The sequence below is a fragment of the Equus przewalskii genome, chromosome X (genome assembly GCF_037783145.1).
Source record: "Equus przewalskii isolate Varuska chromosome X, EquPr2, whole genome shotgun sequence".
In the NCBI taxonomy this organism is placed as follows: domain Eukaryota; kingdom Metazoa; phylum Chordata; class Mammalia; order Perissodactyla; family Equidae; genus Equus; species Equus przewalskii.
Window position 1 is genome coordinate 38,514,681 of NC_091863.1, and position 23,750 is coordinate 38,538,430.

Below are 23,750 nucleotides of genomic sequence, written 5' to 3' on the forward strand. Positions count from 1 at the left end.
ATGGGCACGGATGTTAGCTCAGGGCCAGTCTTCCTCAGCAAAAAGAGGAGAATCTACAGCAGATGTTAGCTCAGGGCTAATCTTCCTTAAAAAATTAAATAAAGTAGGTAAGTCTGGAAAATTATATATACTAAAATGTTAACAGTTATGGTTATTCTTAGGAAGTGGATTAAGAGCAGAGTTTTCTTTTTTGTGGTTCTATGGATTTTACAATGAACATGTATTATTTCTGTAATGGGGGAAAAAGAAAACTGGGAGAGTAAAAGGAAGTACACCGATATGGGCAGTGGCATCCTTGAGTGGTAGCACTTTGGTTGATATTTCTTTGTTTTCAAATGTTCTGTATTGAGCCTATGTTACTTTTATAATTAAAACCCCAAGAGGCTTTGCTAAAAAAAATTAATTGGTTGAATGACTTTGCATTTTTTAAAACTACTTCCATAATTATTTTAAAAATTAATATGTACTTATTGTAGAAAACTGTAGAAATAAGTTTAAAAATAATCCATAATGTACCTTGAATAGTCTTTTTAGGAATAATTTTTAATTTATTTAGTCTATAATCAGATTAATTGGGTTTGAATCACAGCTCTGTTACTTAATAGTTGTGTGACCTTGGGCAGGTTCCTTAACCACTCTGTGCCTTAGTTTTCTTGTCTATAAAATGAGAGTAGTAATAGGTACCTCACCTGAGGGCTAAATGTGTTATACACGCAAAGTGCACAAAACTGCCTGGCACATAGTAACTGCTCCATAAATGTAATCTATTGTTATTGTGCTACACTGTATACATGTGTATCGTGCTTTTTAAGATTAACATTATCATGTAAGCTTTTCCCCATCTTATTTGTTATATTTGATGAACTATGATACTTTATCATGTAAATGTACTGTAATTTACTTAACCATTCTCCTCTCATTGGACATTTGCAGTATCACCAAACTAAAGCTTCCATCTGTTAGTTTCAGTCAAAGAAAATTTTTAAGTATGTTTTAAATTTTGAGGGATAATTCACATTTGTTGGACTCTAATCTTAACAGTAGGCATTGCAGTACTAATTCTTAACCAGAACCACCCATCTGGAAGGAAGAACCCCGTATATGTGGAAACATGTTAGAGCAAACACCCTGAATGAGAGTCATCGCTAAAACAAAAAGCAGCAGGCTGTGTTGCGTTTGGTGCAGAAAAATACGAGAATAGGAAAATATTGTTTTACTCTCAGAAGGTCATTTTAAAATCTAAATGAAATTTTATTTTCCACAGATGGTTAATAAAGGCTTTTTCCTAGTTCAGACAAAGGAAGTGTCAATGAAAGCTGAGGATGCTCAGAGAGTTTTTCGGGAAAAAGCAGCTGACTTCCTTCCTCTTCTGAACAAAGGTACCTTCTGGATGATTGGTCTACTTTTGTGGTTATTCTCTTGACATGCTGATTTGATTTATTTCTGCCTTTAGCATTTCTCTTCCATTGCCTTCTCTTTCTCATTTGTTTTATGTTTTTTCCTATTACTATTCAGAAATGTCAGAATTTCACATCATTCAAAAAACCTTATATAACTAACCAGAAGTTAGGCATTAGGATTTTTTCCTATTCTATCATCTTAGTACTTGAAAGTCACATTTTATTATTATGTATTTTATTCTTTTTAATTATTGTCGTATTATTGTATTACAGTGAGTGACCATTTCATTTTCCCTGCCCACAGTTACAAAGCACTTGATGAGGATTCTTTCTGCTTTCAGTGTGCTTTGACCATACTGGAAAAGAAATAAGAAATATAAATAAAATGGTGTACTATTTTATGTATTTGATATAATTGATTAACTTCTCATGCATAATTAGAATTGTTTTCCCCAGTGGGCGACTGCCACCAATAAATTTCAGATGCTGGAAATATGTCTGCACACAGAGGAACTAGAGCTCATGTGCCCTCCTGAAGGGCTGCTGTCTGCCTGTATGCCTTTGAAGGTGTACTTATTCTAGAGGACAGAATACTATTTATCTGTCAGAGCAGGGACATTGTTTGCTCAAAGCTCATCAGACTTTTCTTGACTAGCCTGAGCAAATATGTGTAGAGATATGCAATGCTGAAGGGGTATACCCTAGAAAGAGGGTGCATCTGCATTTACATGCTCTTTATAAATAAAGAAGTTGTAATAAACTGCAAAAACCTGTGTGAAAACGTTGGAGGATTGTTAGGATAACTTTAATAACTAATGCTGGGTGTGAGTCAGCCCTTAAGTATTAATACAGTATCTCATATACCTTGTGGTTACTCGAGTAGCATCAAGGATTCGCTCCAACCCAGTGCATGAATCTCTCCCAGATTACCAATAGGAAATCGTGACCTGGCTCCTTTGGTGCGACCATTTTGACATGGGAACATTCTGATGGAACCTTGAAAATGAACCTTTAAACTCTCAGCAGCTTTTATAAATTGAATCAAGTAATAAGTGTAATGGACATCCTAAAGTGTGAGAATTAGGGATGAAGTGAGCATACGAGTAAGTCTACATTAATGATCTATGTACTCATGTACTGTTAGTGTAGTGGTTTCATAGAATTGCTCCAACCCAAATATAATATCTGTGTTTACTTAACACAACATTCTACATGGAAGAAGTAAAATGTTCTGTTCCTCCAAAAAGTAGAACCAAAACCAATGGGCAGATGTTATAGGAATTTCAGCAAATAAATGTCATATAAACCAGAGATACTCACAGGAAGTACTCAAAGACTAATGAGGTACATCAAAAGGTCACAGGAGCCAGCGTGAAGGAGTTTCCACTGGCCAAATGTGGGACAATTTGAGCATCAAAAAGAATAATGAAAGGAATTTATTTAACAGCAGCAGAGATCTATGCATCTAGTCATAATAAAAAAGAGGGGAAGAGGAAATAAAGGAAAGCTCTTCTGCTCTGTACAGAATACTGTGAGCTAATAAATGTAGAAGGAATGATAGACTTTTTCCAGCCCTCGATATAATACTTCAGACAAAGATTATCAGTGAATGCTAAAACTATTGGGGGAAAAGCTGATAAGAAATAGAGTATTTATACATTCTAATTCCAAGGCGGAGTGTACCTTTACAGCAGAAACTTGATGATCCCATTAACCCAGTGATCAAACTTAGCGTCACTGATGGCAGGGCAGCCTGCCAGTGTATTTCTCCTGATGTGGCGCAACAAGAAATACACAACATCACCTATGAAGTCTTCTTGCCAAAAATATTTAACCTGAATCTAATCGATCCAAGACTTGCCTTCTAGTTTATAGGAAAGAAAGGAAATCTAGGGTTATGTTAAATGACACCATGAGGAAACAGGGAGACAAATCCACAACTGAAGACATTCTACAAGACAGCTGGCTAGGACTCTTCAGACGATGTCCTGGAAAACAAACAAAAACGATGGAGGACTGTTCTTGGATAAAAGAAACAACTAAATGCAAGGGATGACCTTGGTTGGATCTTGGATTGGGGGTGGGTGAGTTATAAAGCTGTAAAAGACATTTTGGAGACAACTGGGGAAGTTTGAAAATGATAGTGTGGAATTATTGTTAGTATCCTTAGGTATGCTAGTGGTATCCTGGTTATGTAGGAGATGCACGCTGAAGTATCATGATGTCTGCTATTTTCAAATGACTCAGCAAAACAAAAACAGTGTGTGTGTATGTGTGCATGTGTGTTTGGGTATAGCATGTGATAAAGGAAATTTGGCCAAATGTTAACATTTGACGGGTGTAGGCGAAGAGCAAATGGATGTTTATGTTCTTCTTTCATCTTTTCTATGGTGTTTGGAATTTTCCAAAATAAAAAGTTGGGGAAAAATTTTAAGCTGCCCAGTAGTGCATTGATTGATGTGGAATAGTGAGCAGGCTGTCAGTGGAGATATTCCACCAGGAGTTGGATGGATTGGGTCCTTACCTAAAAGTGGCCATCAGTCATTCTAAGGAGGATTGCTCAGCCTCAGCATGATTGACATTTTAGGACAGATAATTCTTTGTTGTGGGGGGCTGTCTTGTACATTCTAAGATGTTTAGTAGTGTCCCTGCCTCTTCTGACTACGTGCCAGTAGCACACTGCCCCAATTGTGGCAACCAAAAATGTTTCCAGACATTGCCAAATGTTCCCTGGAGGGTAAAATTGCTCCCAGTTGCAAAGCACTGTTCTGAGCTGAGGGTGGACTTACTCTTTTGAAAATTCACTTTTCTTTCAAATACTTTGTACTTTAGAGTCTCTAAATTTTCCTCTTCAGTTAAAGTAGTCATCGTTATGTACTTTCAATTAATAAATCTATGTGACTGCTTAATGAGAGAATTCATTGTTTTCCATCTTGAGAATCTTCAACCTGACTAATCCTCAGAACCATCTAGGGTGCTTTCAAAGATGTAAATTTCCAACTCCTGCCTCAGAAAGACTGAGCCAAATGTCTCTGAGATATACCCTTGGAATATGCATTTAAAAATTTCCCCAGATGATTCTGATGATTAGTCAGACTTGGGTTCCTTTGTTTTAGAGGGTCATTCATTCATTTATTCAACAAACATAGTAGATGAGATCTGAGAAGTAGTAGTGGAGGAGTTAGATAATTTAGGGCCTTGTAGGCCACTGTAGACACTTTGGCTTCTAGTCTGAGTGAGATGAGAAGCTACTAAACATTTTTATTTTTTAATTTTTTTTTTGCATTTTTTATTGAGTTGATAGGTTACAATCTTGTGAAATTTCAGTTGTACATTATTGTTTGTCAATCATGTTGTAGGTGCACCCCTTCACCCTGTGTGCCCAGCCCCCACCCCCCCCTTTCCCCACATAGCCACTAATCTGTTCTCTTTGTCCACATGTTTAAGCTCCTCATATGAGTGGAGTCATACAGAGATTGTCCTTCTCTATCTGGCTTATTTCATTTAACATAATTCCCTCAAGGTCCATCCATGTTGTTCCAAATGGGACAATTTTGTTCTTTTTTACGGCTGAGTAGTATTCCATTGTGTATATATACCACATCTTCTTTATCCATTCATCTGTTGATGGGCACTTAGGTTGCTTCCACGTCTTGGCTATTGTAAATAATGCTGCAATGAACATAGGGGTGCATGGGACTTTTGGAATTGCTGACTTCAAGTTCTTTGGATAGATACCCAGTAGTGGGATAGCTGGGTCATGGTAGTTCTATTTTTAATTTTTTGAGGAATCTCCATACTGTTTTCCATAGTGGCTGCATCAGTTTGCATTCCCACCAGCAGTGCATGAGGGTTCCTTTTTCTCCACAACCTCTCCAACATTTGTTACTATTTGTTTTAATTATTTTTGTCCTTCTAATGGGTGTAAGGTGATATCTTAGTGTAGTTTTGATTTGCATTTCCCTGATGATCAGTGATGATGAACATCTTTTCATGTGCCTATTGGCCATCCGTATATCTTCTTTGGAGAAATGTCTGTTCGTGTCTCCTGCCCATTTTTTGATCGGGTTGTTTAATTTTTTGTTGTCGAGATGTGTGAGTTCTTTATATATTATGGATATTAAGCCTTTGTCGGATGTATTACTTGCAAATATTTTTTCCCAGTTAGTGGGTTTTTTTGTTTCAATCCTGTTTTCCCTTGCCTTGAAGAAGCTCTTTAGTCTGATGAAGTCCCATTTGTTTATTCTTTCTATTGTTTCCCTTGTCTGAGAAGACATGGTGTCTGAAAAGATCCTTTTAATACTGATGTCAAAGAGTGTACTGCCTACATTTTATTCTAGAAGCCTTATGGTTTCAGGTCTCAGCTTTAGGTCTTTGATCCATTTTGAGTTTATTTTGGTGAATGGTGAAAAAGAATGGTCAATTTTCATTCTTTTACCTGTGGCTTTCCAGTTTTCCCAGCACCATTTGTTGAAAAGACTTTCTTTTCTGCATTGTATGCCCTCAGCTCCTTTGTTGAAGATTAGCTGTCCATAGATGTGTGGTTTTATTTCTGGGCTTTCAATTCTGTTCCATTGATCTGTGCACCTGTTTTTGTACCAGTACCATGCTGTTTTGATTACTGTAGCTTTGTAGTATGTTTTGAAGTCAGGGATTGTGATGCCTCCAGCTGTGTTCTTTTTTCTCAGTATTGCTTTAGCAATTCAGGGTATTTTGTTGCCCCATATGAATTTCAGGATTCTTTGTTCTATTTCTGTAAACAACGTCATTGGGATTCTGATTGGGATGGCGTTGAATCTGTTGATTGCTTTGGGTAGAATGGGCATTTAAACTATGTTTATTCTTCCAATCCATGTGCATGGAATGTCTTTCCATCTCTTTATGTCATCATTCATTTCTTCCAGAAAAGCCTTGTAATTTTCATTGCATAGGTCTTTCACTTCCTTAAATTCACCCGGAGGTATTTTATTCTTTTTGTTGCGATTGTGAATGGTATTGTGTTCTTGAGTTCTTTTTCTGTTAGTTCGTTATTAGAGTATAGAAATGCTACTGATTTATGTAAATTGATTTTATACCCTGCAACTTTGCTGTAATTGTTGATTACTTCTAAAAGTTTTCCAATGGATTCTTTGGGGTTTTCTATATATCAGATCATGTCATCTGCAAACAGCAAGAGTTTCACTTCTTTCCTCCCTATTTGGATTCCTTTTATTCCTTTTTCTTCCCTGATTGCTCTGGCCAGGACCTCCAGTACTGTGTTAAATAAGAGTGGTGACAGAGGGCATCCTTGTCCTGTTCCTGTTTTCAGGGGGATGGCATTCAGTTTTCGCCCATTGAGTATGTTGTTGGCTGTGGGTGTGTCATAGATGGCCTTTATTATGTTGAGGTAGTTCCCGTCTATCCCCATTTTGTTCAGAGTTTTTATCATAAATGGCTGTTGGATCTTGTCAAATGCTTTCTCTGAATCTATTGAGATGATCATGTGGTTTTTATTCCTCAGTTTGGTGATGTGGTGTATCACGTTGATTGATTTGCGGATGTTGAACCATCCCTGTGTCCCTGGTATGAATCCCACTTGATCATGATGTATGATCCTTTTGATGAATTGCTGTATTTGGGTTGCCAAAATTTTGTTGATAATTTTTGCATCTATGTTCATCAGCGATATTGGCCTGTAGTTCTCTTTTTTCGTGGTGTCCTTGTCAGGCTTTGGTATCAGTGTGGTGTTGGCCTCATAGAATGTGTTAGGAAGTGTTCCATCCTCCCTAATTTTTTTGGAATAGCTTGAAAAGGATGGATATTAAATCCTCTCTGAAAGTTGGTAGAATTCCCCAGGAAAGCCATCTAGTCCTGGGGTTTTATTCTTTGGGATGCTTTTGATTGCTGTTTCAATCTCTTTCCTTGTGATTGGTCTGTTCAAATTGTCTGCTTCTTCTTGACTAAGCTGTGGGAGATTGTAGGAGTCCAAGAATTTATCCATTTCCTCTAGGTTATCCATTTTGCTGGCATATAGTTTTTCGTAGATTCTCTTATAATCCATTGTATTTCTGCGGAGTCTGTTGTTATTTCTCCTCTTTCCTGTCTGATTTTGTTTATTTGAGCTTTCTCTCTTTTTTTCTTTGTAAGTTTGGCTAGGGGTTTGTCAATTTTATTTATCTTCTCAAAGAACCAGCTCTTTGTTTCATTGATCCTTTCTACTGCCTTTTTTGTTTCAATAGCATTTATTTCTGCTCTGATTTTTATTATTTCTCTCCTTCTCCTGACTTTGGGCTTTGTTCTTCTTTCTCTAATTCAGTTAGGTGTAGTTTAAGATTGCTGATTTGGGATTTTTCTTGTTTGTTAAGATGTGTCTGTCTTGTGATGAATTTTCCTCTTAATACACCTTTTGCTGCATCCCATATGAGTTGGTATGGCATGTTATCATTTTCATTTGTCTCCAGGTATTTTTTGATTTCTTCTTTAATTTCTTCAATGATCCATTGCTTGTTCAATAGCGTATTGTTTAGTCTCCACATCCTTGTGCCTTTCTCAGCTTTCTTCTTCTAATTAATTTCTAACTTTATAGCATTATGATCAGAGAAGATGCTTGTTATTATTTCAATTTTTTTAAATTTGTAGAAGCTTGCCTTGTTTCCCAATATATGGTCTATCCTTGAGAATCTTCAATGCATGTTTGAGAAGAATGTGTATTCTGCTGTTTTTGGATGAAGTGTTCTATATATGTCTATTAAGTCCAAGTGTTTTAGCTTTTCGTTTAGCTCCGCTGTTTGTTGATTTTCTGTCTGGACGATCTGTCCATTAATGTAAGTGGGGTGTTGAGGTCCCCTCCTATTATTGTGTTATTTTTGATATCTTCTTTTAGGTTTGTTAATAGTTGCTTTATGAACTTTGGTGCTCCTGTGTTGGGTGCATAGATATTTATAAGCGTTATTTCTTCTTGATGAAGTGTCCCTTTGATCATTATATATTGGCCCTCTATGTCTCTCTTTATCTGCCTTATCTTGAAGTCTGTTTTGTCTGATATAAGTATTGCGACACCTGCTTTCTTTTGTTTGCTATTAGCTTGAAGTATTGTCCTCCACCCCTTCACTCTGAGCCTGTGTTTGTCCTTGGAGCTAAGGTGTGTTTTCTGGAGGCAACAAATTGTTGGATCTTGTTCTTTAATCCGTTTTGCCACTCTGTGTCTTTTTATTGGAGAGTTCAATCTGTTTACATTGAAGGTGAGTATTGATGCATGAGGGCTTAATGCTGTCATTCTGTTGCTCGTTTTCCTGTTTTCCTGTGTTTCCTTTGTTTCTCGTTGTGTGTGTTGTAGCCTACCCATTGACTTCTGCAATTTCTTATGCTGGGTTTCTTAGATTTTTCCTTATTTATGTTTTGTGTCTCTGTTCTGTTTTTTAGTTTAGTGGCTACCCTGAAGTTTGTATTCAGAATCTCGTGTATATCATAGTCCATTTTCTGGTGGTCTCTTACTTCCTTAGCCTAGACTGATTCAGTCCCTTTCCTCCTCCCCTCCTAAATTATTATTTTCATCTCTTACTCCAACTTGTGTTGTGAGTTTGTGGTTAGAGTGATAAGATTGTCTTTGCTTTGTTGATTTCCTTCCCTTTATCCTAATGCTATAGTTGAATATTTACTATCCTATTCAGATTCTATTTCTCTCCCTACTCTGTGTTTTGTGACCCCTTACTCCCTTTTTTTCAGGTATGAGAGCCTTCTTGAGGATTTCTTGTAGTGGAGGTCTTGTGACTACAAATTCCCTTAGCTTTTGTTTGTCTGGAAAAGATTTAATTTCTCCCTCATATCTGAAGGATATTTTTTCTGGATAGAGTATTCTTGGCTGAAGATTTTTATCCTTTAAAGTTTTGAATATGTCACTGCAATCTCTCCTAGCTTGTAAGGTTTCTGTAGAGAAATCCGCTGAAAGTCTGATGGGGGTGCCTTTGTAGGTTATTTTCTTCTGCCTTGCTGCCCTGAGTATTCTTTCTTTGTCATTCATTTTTGCCATTTTTACTACTATATGCCTTGCAGTAGGTCTTTTTACATTGACAAATCTAGGAGATCTGAAAGCTTCCTCCGCACACATTTCTCTCTCAATCCCTAGATTTGGGAAGTTCTCTTCTATTATTTTGTTGAGCACACTTTCTGCTCCATTTTCCTTTTCCACACCCTCAGGAATTCTGATGATTCTCAAGTTGCATTTTCTCATTGAGTCAGCTATTTCTCTGAGATTTTCTTCAGTTTTTTAAATTCTTAGTTCTCTTTCTTCCTCTGTCTGGAGCCATTCAGCCTGTCTATCTTCGATTATGCTAATTTTCTCCTCTATGGTGTCTGCATGGGCATTCAGGGAACCCATATTCTGTTTTATCTGATCCGTTGTATTTTTCATCTCTAGTATTTCTAATTAATTCTTCTTTATAATTTCAATCTCTTTTGTGAAGTAACTCCAGAACTCGTTGACTTGTTTCTCTATATTTCCCTTTACCTCATTGAATATTTTGATGATAGCTATTTTGAACTCATCTTCACTTAGTTTACCCATTTCCAAGCCCTCAGGACCTACTTCTGTATTTTTATTATTTTCCTTTTGGACTGGAGCTTTTATAAATTGCTGGATGGTAGAGGAGCAGTTTTTGCGCATGATGCTATTATTCGGTTGCAGTTACAGCCTGTCGCCACTAGATGGGGGTCGAGAGCCTTGTTTTCTGAGCCCTCCACCTTCAGCCATGATGGCCGCGTGCAGCGTGGGTGGAGGGAGGAAGGGCACTTTCACTCACGCTGACCCGTGTTGGATCAGCTCTCACTTTCTGGTCTCACGGGGCCCTGCCTTGCTGGGGTTCCCCCACACGAAAGCTTTCCCATTAGAGGGTTTCCCTGCACAGGCAGTGGGAGTCCTGGATGATCCTGTGGATGCACAGCCCCTCCCCCACTCCTTCCCTCACCCACGGCAGTGATCCCAGTCTCTAGGGGAGGGAGCGAAGTTCTCTCCTACCCTGTTGCAGCTCCTCCAAGGCCGGCTGCAGCCTCTCCGCCTTCCGTCATTTGGCTTCTGTAGGTCTCTGACGATTTCTGTTATTAGGATTTTTTTTTTTGGTTGAAAAGCAGTTGCTCTTTTTGGTTGTAATTTGGAGGGAAGAGAGTCCCGGGTGAGCTCACGCTGCCATGTTGCTGACGTCCTTTATTTTTTTTAATAAACTTTTTATATTGGAATAGTTTTAGATTTACAGAAAAATTGTGAAGGTAGTACAGAGAGTTTCCATATACCCTTTACCCAGTTTCCCATAATGTTAACATAACCATGGTACATTTGTCAAAACTAAGAAATTTACATTGGTAAAATACTATTAACTTAAACTATAAACTTTATTCAAATTTCATCACTTTTTCTACTTGTGTCCTTTTTTTTTTGAGGAAGATTAGCCCTGAGCTAAATGCTGCCAATCCTCCTCTTTTTGCTGAGGAAGACTGGCCCTGAGCTAACATGCATGCCCATCTTCCTCTACTTTATACTGGGATGCCTACCAGAGGCTGGTGTGCCAAGCACTGCCATGTCTGCACTCAGGATCCAAACTGGTGAACCCCAGGCAGCCGAGAAGGGGAACGTGCGCACTTAACCGCCGCGCCACCAGGCTGGCACCCACTTAGGTCCTTTTTCTGTTCCAGAATTCAATCCCACATTGCATTTAGTTGTCATGTCTCCTTAATCTCTTCTAATCTGTGACAGTTCCTTAGTCTTTCCTTGTTTTTTATAACCTTGAAACATTTCAACAGTACTGGTAAAGTTATTTTGTAGAATGTCCCTCAGTTTGGGTTTGTCTGATGTTTTCTCTGGTTAGACGTGGGTTATAGGTTTGGGGGAAAAAATGAAGTGCCCTTCTCATCACATCACATAAGAGAGCAAGCGATAGCAACATGACTTATTGCTGATGATGTTGACCTTAGTGACTTGGTTCAGGTGGTATCTGCCAGGTTTCCTGAACACTGTAAACTTCCTATTTTTCCCTCTCTATATTCTGTGTTTTGGAAGTTGAGTCACTAAAACCAACCTACACTCAAGGAGAGGGGAATTAAGCTCTACCTCCTAGAGAAGGGATTATGTACATACATTATTTGGAATTCTTCTGTAAGAAAGATATTTCCCTTCTCTCCCATTTATTTATTCAATCATTTATGTCTGTCAATAGGGACTCATGGATATGTATTTTATTCTTTGGGTTATAATCCAATACTATCAAATTGTTGCAGTTTTAGCCTTTGGGAGCTCTTTTAGATTGGTTCCTCTGTCCCTTTGACATGCCTTTTATTTCTTTTTCTTGCATTATGATGCTGGCTAAGACTTCCACTATGAAGCTGTATAGAAGAGTGAAAAGAGGACATCCTTGCCCTGTTGCTGATCTCAGGGTGAAAGTGTTCAGTCTCACCATTAAGAATGATGTTAGTTGTAAGTTTTTTATACATACTTTATATTAGGCTAAGGGAGTTCCATTCTATTCCTAGTTTGTTGGGTTTTTATCACACGTGGATGTTGAATTTTGTTGAATGCTTTTTCTGCATTTATTGAGATGATCATATGTTTTTTATTATTGAGTCATTTAATCTGGTGATTGACTTTGGTTGATTTTGAATGTTGAACCAGCCCTGTATTTTTGAGATGAACCCCCTTGATCATGATGTATTATTATCCCTTTAATATATTGCCAGATTTGATTTGCTGTTATTTTATTGAGGATTTTTGCATCTTTGTTCATGAGGAATATTAGTCTGTCGTTTTCTTGTAATATCTTTGTCTGGCTTTAATATTAGGGTAATGCTGGCCTCATAAAATGAGTTGAGAAGTATCCTTTCTTTTCTATGATCTTGAAGAGATTATAGAGAATTGGTATCATTTCTTCCTGTGGTAGAATTTGCCAGTGAAAACATCTGGGCCTGGAGAATTTTTGGAAAGATTTTTAGCTATAAATTTTATTTATTATTTATAGGGCTCTTCAGAATGTCTTTTTCTCCTTGAGTGAATTTTGATAGTTTTTGTCTTTCAGGAAATTGTTTCATTTCATCTAAGTTATCAAATTTATGGGCATAGAGTGTTTATAGTATTTCCTTATTCTTAGTCATGTCTGTGGGATCAGTAGTGATGTTCCTCTTATATTCCTGCTATTGGTAATTTGGGTCCTCTCCCACTCCCATCAGCCTAGATAGAGGTTTATCATTTTATTGATAATTTCAAAGAAGCAGCTTTTTGTTTCACTGGGTTTTTTCTCTATTTTTCTCTTTTCAATTTCATTGGTCTCTGCTCTAATACTTATTTCCTCCCCTTTCACTTGCTTTGGGTTTGATTTGCTCTTCTTTCTCTAGTTTCCTAAGGTTTAAGCTTAGGTTACTGATTTCAGATACTTCTCTAATAGAGTTGATTCTTGTTATTCACAGTAATGTTCTATAAAGTCACTGTGAATGCTGAATTAGTAAGTACTGAACTGTTGCTCCGAGGAGAAATACAGGGTTAGGTTCCTGCAAGTCTCTGGTCACAACGTTTTTGTCAACCAATCAATACATAACCTTGTTGTATCTGTGTTTCTGTTTAAAGACACCTTATTTAGTATATATCATTGAACTCACAGCCAACAGCACTGTAACTCATACCTGAGTGAAGCTTATCTAACAGATACTTTCTCTGTAAGGCGCATCACAGCCTTCCGAAGCTTAGGAACATTAGACAGCACTTCAGTGCTATGTTTGGGGGCCATTTTAAACATCAAAATCACCAACAAAAATGTGGCACTAAATAGACTGTGAAAAGGACACTTGTTTACAGAATGAATGCTGATAAAAGAAGGCAGAGCATCACTTTGTTTGCCTTCACTGGGAACATGCATGTCAGGCAACTCAAATTTTTCACTGCTCTGTGTGTGTCTACTAATGACCATGAAAAGACTGCAAGTATTGATTTGGGGCTTACAAATAAATTTTACTAAGTAGGCAAATTCGCAAATAAGGAATCTGCAAATAATGAGGATCAACTGTATAAAATGTAAGCACTGCTTTAGCTGCATCCTGCAAATTTTGATATGATGTATTTTCATTTAATTCAGGGTTTGGCAAATTATGGGCTACTGCATGTTTTGTAAATGAAGCTTTATTGGAGCACAGCCATGCTCATTCTTTTATCTGTTGTTTTGCTGCTTTTGCCCTATAACAGCAGAGATGATTAGTTCTGACAGACGCTGTAAGGCCCGCTAAGCCTAAAATATTTCCTACCTGGTTCTTTACAGAAAAAGTGTGTTGACCCCTGATGTACAGTCATGTGCCACATAATGATGTTTCAGTCGATGACAGACCACATGTACAACGGTGGTCCCATAAAATTAGTACCATACAGCCTAGGTGTGTAGTAGGCTATACCATCTAGGTTTGTGTAAGTTCATGCTATGATGTTCACACAACAACAAAATCACTTAACAGTGCAGTTCTCTGAACATATCCCTGTTGTTAAGTGATGCATGACTGTAGTTCAGAATATTTTTTAGTTTCCCTTGAAACTTTTCCTTTGATCCATGGATTATTTAGAATTCTATTGTTTAACTTCCAAACATTTGGAGATTGTCCAGATGTGTTTCTGTCACTGATTTCTAGATTAATGCTGTTATGGTCTGGAAATGCACATTGTATGATTTCTATTTTCTTTAATTAGTTAAGGTTTGTTTTGTGGCACAGAATATAGTCTATCTTGGTGAGTATTCTGTGTGTATATGAGAAGAATGTATTATCTGCTTTTGTTTGATGGAATGTTCTATAAATGTTCAGTAGGTCCATTTGGTTGATAGTGCTGTTCAGGTCATCTATTTCCTTACTGATTTTCTGCCTACTCATTCTATGAATTAAAGAGAGAGGAATGTCAAAGACTCCAACTATACTTGTGGATTCATCTGTTTCTCTTTTCAGGTCCTATGGGGTTTTGCCTCATGAATTTTGAAACTCTGTTGTTAGGTGCATACACGTTTAGGATTGTCATGTCTCCTTGGAGAATCTTTTATCATTATATAATGTCCCTCTTTGTTTGCTAATCTTCCTTGTTCTGAAATCTACTTTGTGTGAAATGTAGCTACTCCAGCTTTCATTTGGTTGATACTGTTTCATGATATATCTTTATCCCTTTGCTTTAAACTTATCAAAGTTTGTACATCTAAAAGGAATTTTTTGTAAACAGCATATAGTTGGTTCACGCTTTTTAATCCAATCTGACAATCTATGTCTTTTAACTGGTATGTTTAGACCATTCACATAGAAAGGGATTCATAATATTTGGATCAACATCTACCAACTTGCTAGCTTCTTTCTGTTCCATTTGTTCTTTGTTTCTTGTTACCTCTTCTTCTGTTTATTGGGCATTTTTTTATGATTCCATTTTATCTCCTTTATTGACATTATTTATGCCTCTTTTTCCAAATCTTATTTAATGGTCACCTTAGGTTTTACAGCATACGTATTTAAGTAATTTGACTCCACCTTCTAATAATATTATACCACTTTACCTATAGCATATAAGGACCTAATAACATTATATTCTCAAATCTTCCCTCCCATCCCTGTGTCACTGTTATATATTTTACTATTACAGATGCTATAAACACCTAATACATTGTTCATATTATTACTTTAAACTGTCAGTTATTTTTAGAACAATTAAAAATAAGAAAAATATAGATCATATTTGACTGGAGGTTTCAGAGCAGAGAAATGTCCTGGTCCCTTTAAAATGTAGCTTTTCTCCTTCTGGTTGCTCTAGGGGGAGCAGAGAGACCAGCTGGGAGGTGGTTGCTGTAATCTAATGGAGACGTGACAGTGGCTTCTTCCAAGGTCACGTTAGATAACACAGAAGAGTTTGTTAGATAGGACATCCAGGAATCTTTTTTGTTTACTTCAAAGTCTCACAATTTTTCATGCCAGTTCAAATATTTAGATTTAAAGCTGCTGCGAACTATTTGATAAGACGTTAGCATTAAAACCCTAAAAACATGACCGATGATCCTTGTTGACCTCATAGTTCAGTTTGAAATAATCACAGTAATTGTGGTCATCATCATAAGACAGACAAATATGACTGCTTAAAAAGTGTGGTGTCAGCTTTGTAATTTTTAAAAAATTTAAGATTATGTACACGTTAATCAAAACTAATGCCCTTGTCCACATTTTTCATTCGTGTTTCTTTGTTGGCAAATTTTTAGGTCACTTATTGGAAGTTCATCATATTCTACTCAAAGAATATCAGCCAAGTTATGTACCTGGGTAATTCTACCAAAATTGTATTTCTGAGTCCTAGATTATATTGCCTTTGTAGAATACAGGAACTTTCAGTAATAAATGTCTGACCTTAAAAAATATATCTTCTGTATTTCCTTGTGGTGAATTCTAAATAAAAGCATTCTCTATTCTACCTTAATTCAAACTTTCCACTCTCTGCAAAACTGGAAACTCTACATTTATCATCAGTTTTTTCTTTTTAGTTCAGTATTTATTCAGTTTAAAATGCTTTTTAAACTCTTTGTAAATTTCCAAATGTACTCTGTCTCCTCAAAAGTAGAGAGTACAATGACCCCATGTGTACCCATCCCCCAGTTTTATCAACTTTTTGCCATACTCTAAAGAATAATCTATAATCTCTTCTTTTGCTGAAATATTTTAATCAAATTTTGATATGTCCTGTCATTTCATCCCTAAATATTTCAGTATGTGTCTTAAACAAAACAAAATTTAAAATGGATGTTTTCTTAAACATTACATTATATTATCACATCTATCATGATTAACAACAATTCCTTAATATCTAATGCCCAGTTCATATTCGAATTTCCCTAATTGTCAATACAATCTATGTATTTTTACAGTTAACTTGATCCAGATCTAAAATTGGCTCCCTCACTGTATATGCTTGTTTTGTATCTTATAGCTCTCCTAACCAGAAACAGGTGTTCCTACTCCCCTTTTGTTTCATGCCTTTGTCTTGTAAAAGAAACCTGGTCAGTTGTCCTGTGGTATGCATGAGTTTGTTTAATTTGTTCCTTTATGGTTCTTGTAGACTAGAAGTTAGATCAAAGCCGTGTTTATACTCGTTTAGTTTTTTTTTTTTTTGGCAAGAATATTTCACGAGTGGTACTATTTCCTATAGCGTGAAATGAGAGGGCACATAATGTTTAATTGTTGCACTTTTAGGGATGCTAAGATGGATCGGTAGGTTCAGGTGGTGACAGCCTTCTCTTTTTATTGTAAAGTTTCTTGTCAGTTTCCCTGTGGGATGCTAAAACCACTGATGATCGTTGCCTGATCCAGTTATTTTATTACGAGTTGCAAACTGATCATTTTCTAATCATGTCATTACCTCTGCATTTATTAAGGCATATTAACAGAACTTCTCCTTGTACATCAGAGCTGTTTGGTTAACTTGAAATATGCTTCGTATCAGAAAAGCACAATAAATGAAGGGAAAATAATTTAGCATCAGTTTTCAGAGTAATGAATTGGTGCCCTAGCAACCTACACTGGTGTCCAATGAATTGTTTCTCTTTTTAAATGTCATTATGAACTCATGACTTTTGATATATTGCAGTATGTTTTAATACATTGCTATCATTAGTCCTTCTGATCTCACCATGTCTCATTTGGCCATTGGGAGCCCCTTCAGGCTGCCTCCTGTGTCCTTCTGATACAACCCCATTGGCCTTCGATAGCCTCATCACTTTTTGGCTCAATAAGATATTCCAGGTCGATCTTACCCTTTTCTTGCCCCAGAAAGAGAATCATCCATTTTTCTGAGAAAATGGTCCCCAGTTACCTTCTTTCCTTTACTCAGCACCTATCTTGATCTACACTGTGATGCTAAAGCACTCATACTTTAATTTGTTCTCTGTATCTAATTGTACAGTTGACTGTTATATATCCTGCCTTTTCTGTGTTTGTTGTCTGTATTAAATCACAAGCCCTCAGTTATTTTGGTGCCCAGTGTGGTGTGATCTTTTCTCTTTCTTGTGCCTTGTCCTATGGCACATGACTACATTCACCTTAGTATTTCATTACTTAACATTTCATTATTTTCCCTTGTTCCATATTTATTTAATGGGTTTATGTCTTTTTTCAAGAAATTTGTAATTTCCTGGAGGTCAAGACTTCTCCATTACTGTAGGAGATAAAAATCAAATCTGTTAGGAATATAGTGGTAGCTGAATAAATATTAATTGAATTGAAGGGCATATTTTGTTTGGCTAACTTATGGCCATGTTTGCTAACAATTTGACACCAGTAGTGCCAATGCTACATTTAAATCCAAGCCAAACTAAACCATGAATCATTATACTGGAATTTAAAGTACAAGTGGTTTAAAAGTATTCAAATGAATTTGTAGGAAAGAAGGCACAATATGCTATTCAGACTTAAAAAATAAAAACTTGGCCGTTGGTTCTAGAATGAAGTTTTAAGGCACACTCAAGAAAAATACTTTCAGATGGTCATTCCTTTTGGTGCCTGGCCTCAATTACTGTTCGGCTTAGCTTCATTATTGGTGGCCCAGAACTTGGCTGGTAAGTAGGAGAGTGGGAAGCAAGGTTGGCTGCCTGGCAAAACCTGCTTATAACTGACTTAAATTGCCTTTGATCTTATTTGTCATTTTATCAACTATTTTTTGTACTGCTAAATGGGTAGATTTTTATGGTTTTTATAGAAGAATGAAACCCAGAAAAGCCAGACTATTTACAACCCTTAAAAATGTGACTCTAGTCCTATAATAGCACTGAAGCTACTCGTCACGTGATGAGACCCTGCGCTCATTTGTTTTATGATTAGAGGAGGAAGAAGTAGCTGAAGTGATGTGTCCCATCTGTCTACTTCCTTCTTCCTTTTCTCTTCCTCCCAAAGAAGAGGCTGGAGAGTCTTCAGGGAAAAATAAAAAGATTAATATTAGAATGGGTTTGTATTCATGATAAGACAGGACTTCTTGGGTTTGCTTATAGGTCCTGTTATTGCCTTGGAGTTTAATGGAGACGGTGCTGTAGAAGGATGTCAACTCATTGTCAACGAGACATTCAATGGCACCAAGGTACAAGATTTTATTGACTACATTTCAATCAAAGTTTTTCATTTCATTTCCTTTTCCTTACAATCAAATAGTACTTTTATCCCTGGTATTGCTTGGAATTAAAAAGAAAAATAGAAGGTCATGAATTTTAGAACCTGTGTTAAATAATTGAGAGCTAAGCTTTGCCAAACTAAAATTTTAATTTCTTAAAAATTTACAAAATAAGAATCTACTTATTAAAAACTTCCAATAATGCATGTTTCTAAAGTCAAGTCTCATGAAATGCCTCTTGAAGTCCTTCCTTTTTTAAAATAGTGATATGTTGAAAGATGTTATATTTCTATGATTATATCTTTTAGACAGACAATCCTATTGCCCAGTATTCGTTTTTATTTGCTTCAGAAATTGAACTTGAGCTATATCTAGAAATCATTACATGTAGGTATTTTCTAGATATGTTGATGATGTTGCTGTATTTAAGAATTTCAGACTTAAATAACTTAAAAACCAAACATATAAGAGGATTAAATGAGTATATATATATATATAACTGGTTATTTTTTGATAAATATCTGAGAGGGAATTTTTGGTTTTGTAGTCTGATTTGGTTTATGATTATTTGAACTTACATAATTTAAAGTACACTTTGTCTTTTGTCTCATTTTATCATCACACAGTATTAAGGGAGAGGGCAAAGATAATCAGATTGAATAGAAAAAGAAACAGAGAGGGAATGGCTATATGATTTGGAGTTTTTAGATCTGGATGAGTTAAAGATTGTCTAATCCAGCTTCCACATTTTACAGGTGTGGAAACTGAGCCCGTGGAGGTTTATTAAATTGTCAGCATCACACAGCTAGTTTATGATAAAGCTGGAATAGAAGCCAGGTCTCCTCTAATTCCTGGCTGACATTTGTGAAAGCTACTTTTGAAGGGTTCTATTGAGTACTGCTTTATTTATGTTTAGAAAATAATTCATTTAAAATTAATAATATATCTTTAGCAGCTTTAAAAAGATAACCTCAAATTTTGCTTCTCAGCCTATTGAGATTATTATTAGAAAATAAAAAGACTAAGAGTTCTCTGAATAAACCTCTTTATTCAGTAGCTTTTTTTTTTTAAAGATTGGCACCTGAGCTAACAACTGTTGCCAATCTTCTTTTTTTTTAATTGCTTTTTCTCCCCAAATCCCCCCAGTACATAGTTGTATATTTTAGTTGTGGGTCCTTCTAGTTGTGGCAAGTGGGACGCTGCCTCAACGTGGCCTGATGAGCGGTGCCATGTCCACACCCAGGATCCGAACCGGCGAAACCTTGGGCCGCCGAAGCAGAGCGCACGAACTTAACCACTCGGCCACGGGGCCAGCCCCTATTCACTATTCAAAATAAAACTCCAAGTGTAATAAAATACAACTGAAGTATTAGGAAAGCGAAGACTTTAGTTATAGCAGAAGTGCTTTTAAAAGAGCTCAATCTAGGGGCTGGCCCTGTGGCCGAGTGGTTAAGTTCGCGTGCTCCGCTGCAGGCGGCCCAGTGTTTCGTTGGTTCGAATCCTGGGCACGGACATGGCACTGCTCATCAAACCACGCTGAGGCAGCGTCCCACATGCCACAACTAGAAGGACCCACAACGAAGAATATACAACTATGTACCGGGGGGCTTTGGGGAGAAAAAGGAAAAAATAAAATCTTTAAAAAAAATTTAAAAAAAAAGAGCTCAATCTACATTATAGCCATTGAAACTATATTGCATAGATACTACAGAAAATCTACTGATTAAATATTATAAATGATGTACTTGCATTTCTTTTAAATAGCAAGCTTGTGACTTTTTTCTGTGGAGAACGTGGGCTTTGGAATTTGGAGATTACTAGTATTTATTTTTTGTTTCTTTTGTATTTCAAATAGATGTTCGTATCGGAAAGCAAGGAGACAGCATCTGCAGATGTAGACAGCTTCTACAACTTTGCCGATATACAGATGGGAATATGAAATGCAGTGCGGAACCAAGAACTGGATGTTAAGTCCTTTCCAATTTGTGTATTAGCAGTGGGTTTTACTAATGCTAAAATTGTTAAAGTTGACTTTTTAATAAATCATTGAATACTGCATCATCTACTTGACTTTCAAAAGTAGTTAATTTTCAATTAAGTAGTTTCAATCAGCTTAAAAACTATGTACCCCACTTCAGTAAGCTCGCAGTTTTGTTTCTCTGCATATGGTACTGTTATTAGAAAACAAAAGTGGGTAACAGTTCATGATTTTAATCCTAATTAAATGTTCTTTCAGATCTCTAATAATTTAAACTTTCCTCAGTGCCCTGTGATATGTGTTTGAGAATACATTCCATTGCTTATTTTTTTTCTTTTTTAATTTAGAGGGATTTATTACTAGTTGATCAATGAGAACAAACCTATGCATATTTTTTTCATATATACGTATCCAGTTAAATAATTGCTTCCTAGGTGCATAATATGGAGAATGAAATTTTGTACACAGAGTTGACATAATACTTTGTAAACTGAATTTTTTAAATTAATAGGTATTTGATAACCATTTTTACAAGTAACTCTACTAACTGATGTTAGTATAGCTGTTTAAAGACTACTTTGTGAGTAGAATAATTATTTGAATCAATTCCACACCGTTTAGTTTTTGAATACAGCTGCTAGATGACTCTTCTGCTTCCTGGTAAGAAAAGGCATATGCAACACTAAAACTGTGAAATTCCAATCACCGGCAGTTTTCCAGAAGGTGATTACCATTTTATCAGCTCTTGAGGGCTATTAGGAGAATTAGAACAAAATCTTGTGACATTTAGGTAAGAAATACTTAGGCATGATGATAAGCTATGCAGGTTATTAAAAAGCTAGATAAATTTGATTTTCATTAGACATGCCACTCATATCAAATAATGTTCAAGTATGATAAAATTATTTTGTTGCTTTAAAGCATTATTTTCTAAATCAACTTGACCAAAATAATTTACCAGGAGGCAGGGGAGAGCTAACTGTTTAAAAATCCACATTCTTGGACCCAATCCCCAGATGCACGGGTTCAGTCTCCAGGAGAAACTCTGTTTTAAGGGGTTTGTAGTAATCTAAAGTAATCAGGTCAGAAGATGTTGATAGGTTGATCATGTGAGAAGGGACTGAACCTGCCATCCACATCACATATAGCAGCTAATAGAAAATTAGCTTTCATAGGTCTATTTTTAAAACGAACCTTAAATTTAATTCTATTTTAGTAAAACTAAGACTGAAAATAGCCACCTGTAAAAATTCTCCATATGATTGTTACTAAAAATGTATTTTCATGTTTAAACTGCTTTTAGATATTAACTACTACATTGAATTATGTGTTGTTCAGACGTAAAACATTAAAAGAATTTTCACTTTAAATTAGTAAGTAATATTGACTACCTAGCCTGTGCCTGGCCTTGTGCTAACTATTTGCATTGCATCATTTTAATCTTTTTATAATAGCATTCTATACTATATAGTCAACCTCTCCTTTAAGTCAAAATGATTTAATAAGATGCAAATAAAAATTGGTGACAGGTTTAATATAATGTCAATCATAATTTACAAACGAGCTTTGCAAGTAGTGGTCAGAGGGCATTAATTTGTCCCACAGTTAAGTTGAATTAAACATATTCCTTGTGATCATGATTACATTATTAAACCTCATTATTTACATTTAAAATAATCACAATACTTTTTGTCTTTCAAACATGTAATACAATGTCATGCAAAGCTGTAAATTGAGTTCTTTATTTTATCTATGGTATTTTAGCAATAACTCAGGAATATATAAGGGAGATGTTAATTTAAAATTTCCCACTAAATTTAGTAACTACTAATCAAAGCCTAAAATTGTATATTCTTCAGTTAGATAAGAGCTTTTACCCAAGTTTATTTTGTCTTTAAGGACAGTGATTTGGCTTCTGAATGTTTGAAAAGATTTTTCAAAATAAGTCGTGCTATGGTGGTTGTTTCTATAATTATAAACTTTGATAGTAATCATGGTATACAACATTTCATTTCTGAATAGCTTTTGAATTCGTGAAAAATTATTAGCAATGAAAAATTAGCAATTTTCTTAAGTTATACATGTTTCAACATTAGATTAGATTATTTCTCTTGTGTTAATAGGGCTGCTGTTTTTGCTTCTGTATATTTATGTCTAGCTTTTATATGTAATTTAGTGTTTATAAAATGTGATTTGTAATAAATATTGTTAAAACGAAAGTGGCTTAACACTCATTTTTGAAGAGCACTTCTAAAACATACATTTACTCATACATGTGCCAAAATTTTATGACACAAATTTTTTAATGATAAAAATAAAATAAAATGGTCTAACCTCTGTCTTATGTTAATGAGAAATGAGCTGTATGGTGTGCACGCGCGTGTGTACAAAGAACTCTGGAGAAATGCAAAGAAAGTAGAAACCTATTTTAATCTAAGTAATTTCCAATATAATGCTTCCTTTGTTAATGTATTTCTTAAGATTAGGCATCTTTCTCTTCCATATTTAAGAAAATAATGAATTGTTTGTGGTATACCTTCTTTCAGGTTTATACAAATGGACCTTATTTTTAAATTACTGCCAAATTTACCAGCTTTTTGTACCCAACTTCTCCCTCTCCTAGCCCATAAATCAGAAGTACTGAAACTGCAGATTGGTTAGTTTTTAAAATTCATTTAGTATCATTATTTCTATATATAAAGCTTCTACAAGTACATTTAGAGCATTGGGGGGAAATCACCAGAAATGCACGAGACAATAGCAAAAATTACTTTCTATTTATTGGATAATTCTTGCTATGCTGAGTTTGAAATTTTTCTCATTTAAAACGGACATGTTTAACTCTGTTCTCTATAGGAAGAGAAGATACTGTAATTAGGATATGATTACTCCTTCAAAGTCCATTCTAGAAAATACTTTAAAAGTATAACACTAAAAAAGCCAAACTTCATTTGAATTTTAGTACTGAAAACCTCCTTTGTGCAAATGGAGTCATTCACTGTTGACATGGTTTTCTGTTTTGGCAGATGGAATGTTGGCGGGAAGGCAATAAGCCTTTATACACTTCTCTCTCCTTTGACATCTTGACTTTTAGTGGCAAACTCCAGCAAGATGTTCAGAAACAGCAATGTCTTCCCTTTCTCATGTTTTGGTGCTTTCCTGGTGAGAGTGGGTTCTCACCTATAAATAGCTGGTCAGGGAGCAGGAGCACAGGTAGCAGAGGGCACTGGTTCTGATCCTCCCCCCGGGGCCTGCCTTCCCC

The 23,750-nt window shown here is 36.0% G+C and overlaps 1 protein-coding gene across 1 annotated transcript in view; it reads left to right on the top strand.

Annotated features, from left to right (window-relative positions):
* The window catches only part of RP2 (RP2 activator of ARL3 GTPase), a 38,240-nt gene extending 15,533 nt beyond the window's left edge, over positions 1-22,707 (top strand). The window contains exons 3-5 of the mRNA XM_070606517.1: positions 1,265-1,379; positions 18,395-18,480; positions 20,366-22,707. Coding sequence (XP_070462618.1) covers positions 1,265-1,379; positions 18,395-18,480; positions 20,366-20,449 — 285 coding nt within the window. The 3' untranslated portion in view covers positions 20,450-22,707. The remainder of the gene's footprint in view (positions 1-1,264; positions 1,380-18,394; positions 18,481-20,365) is intronic.
* Positions 22,708-23,750: the final 1,043 nt, after the last annotated feature.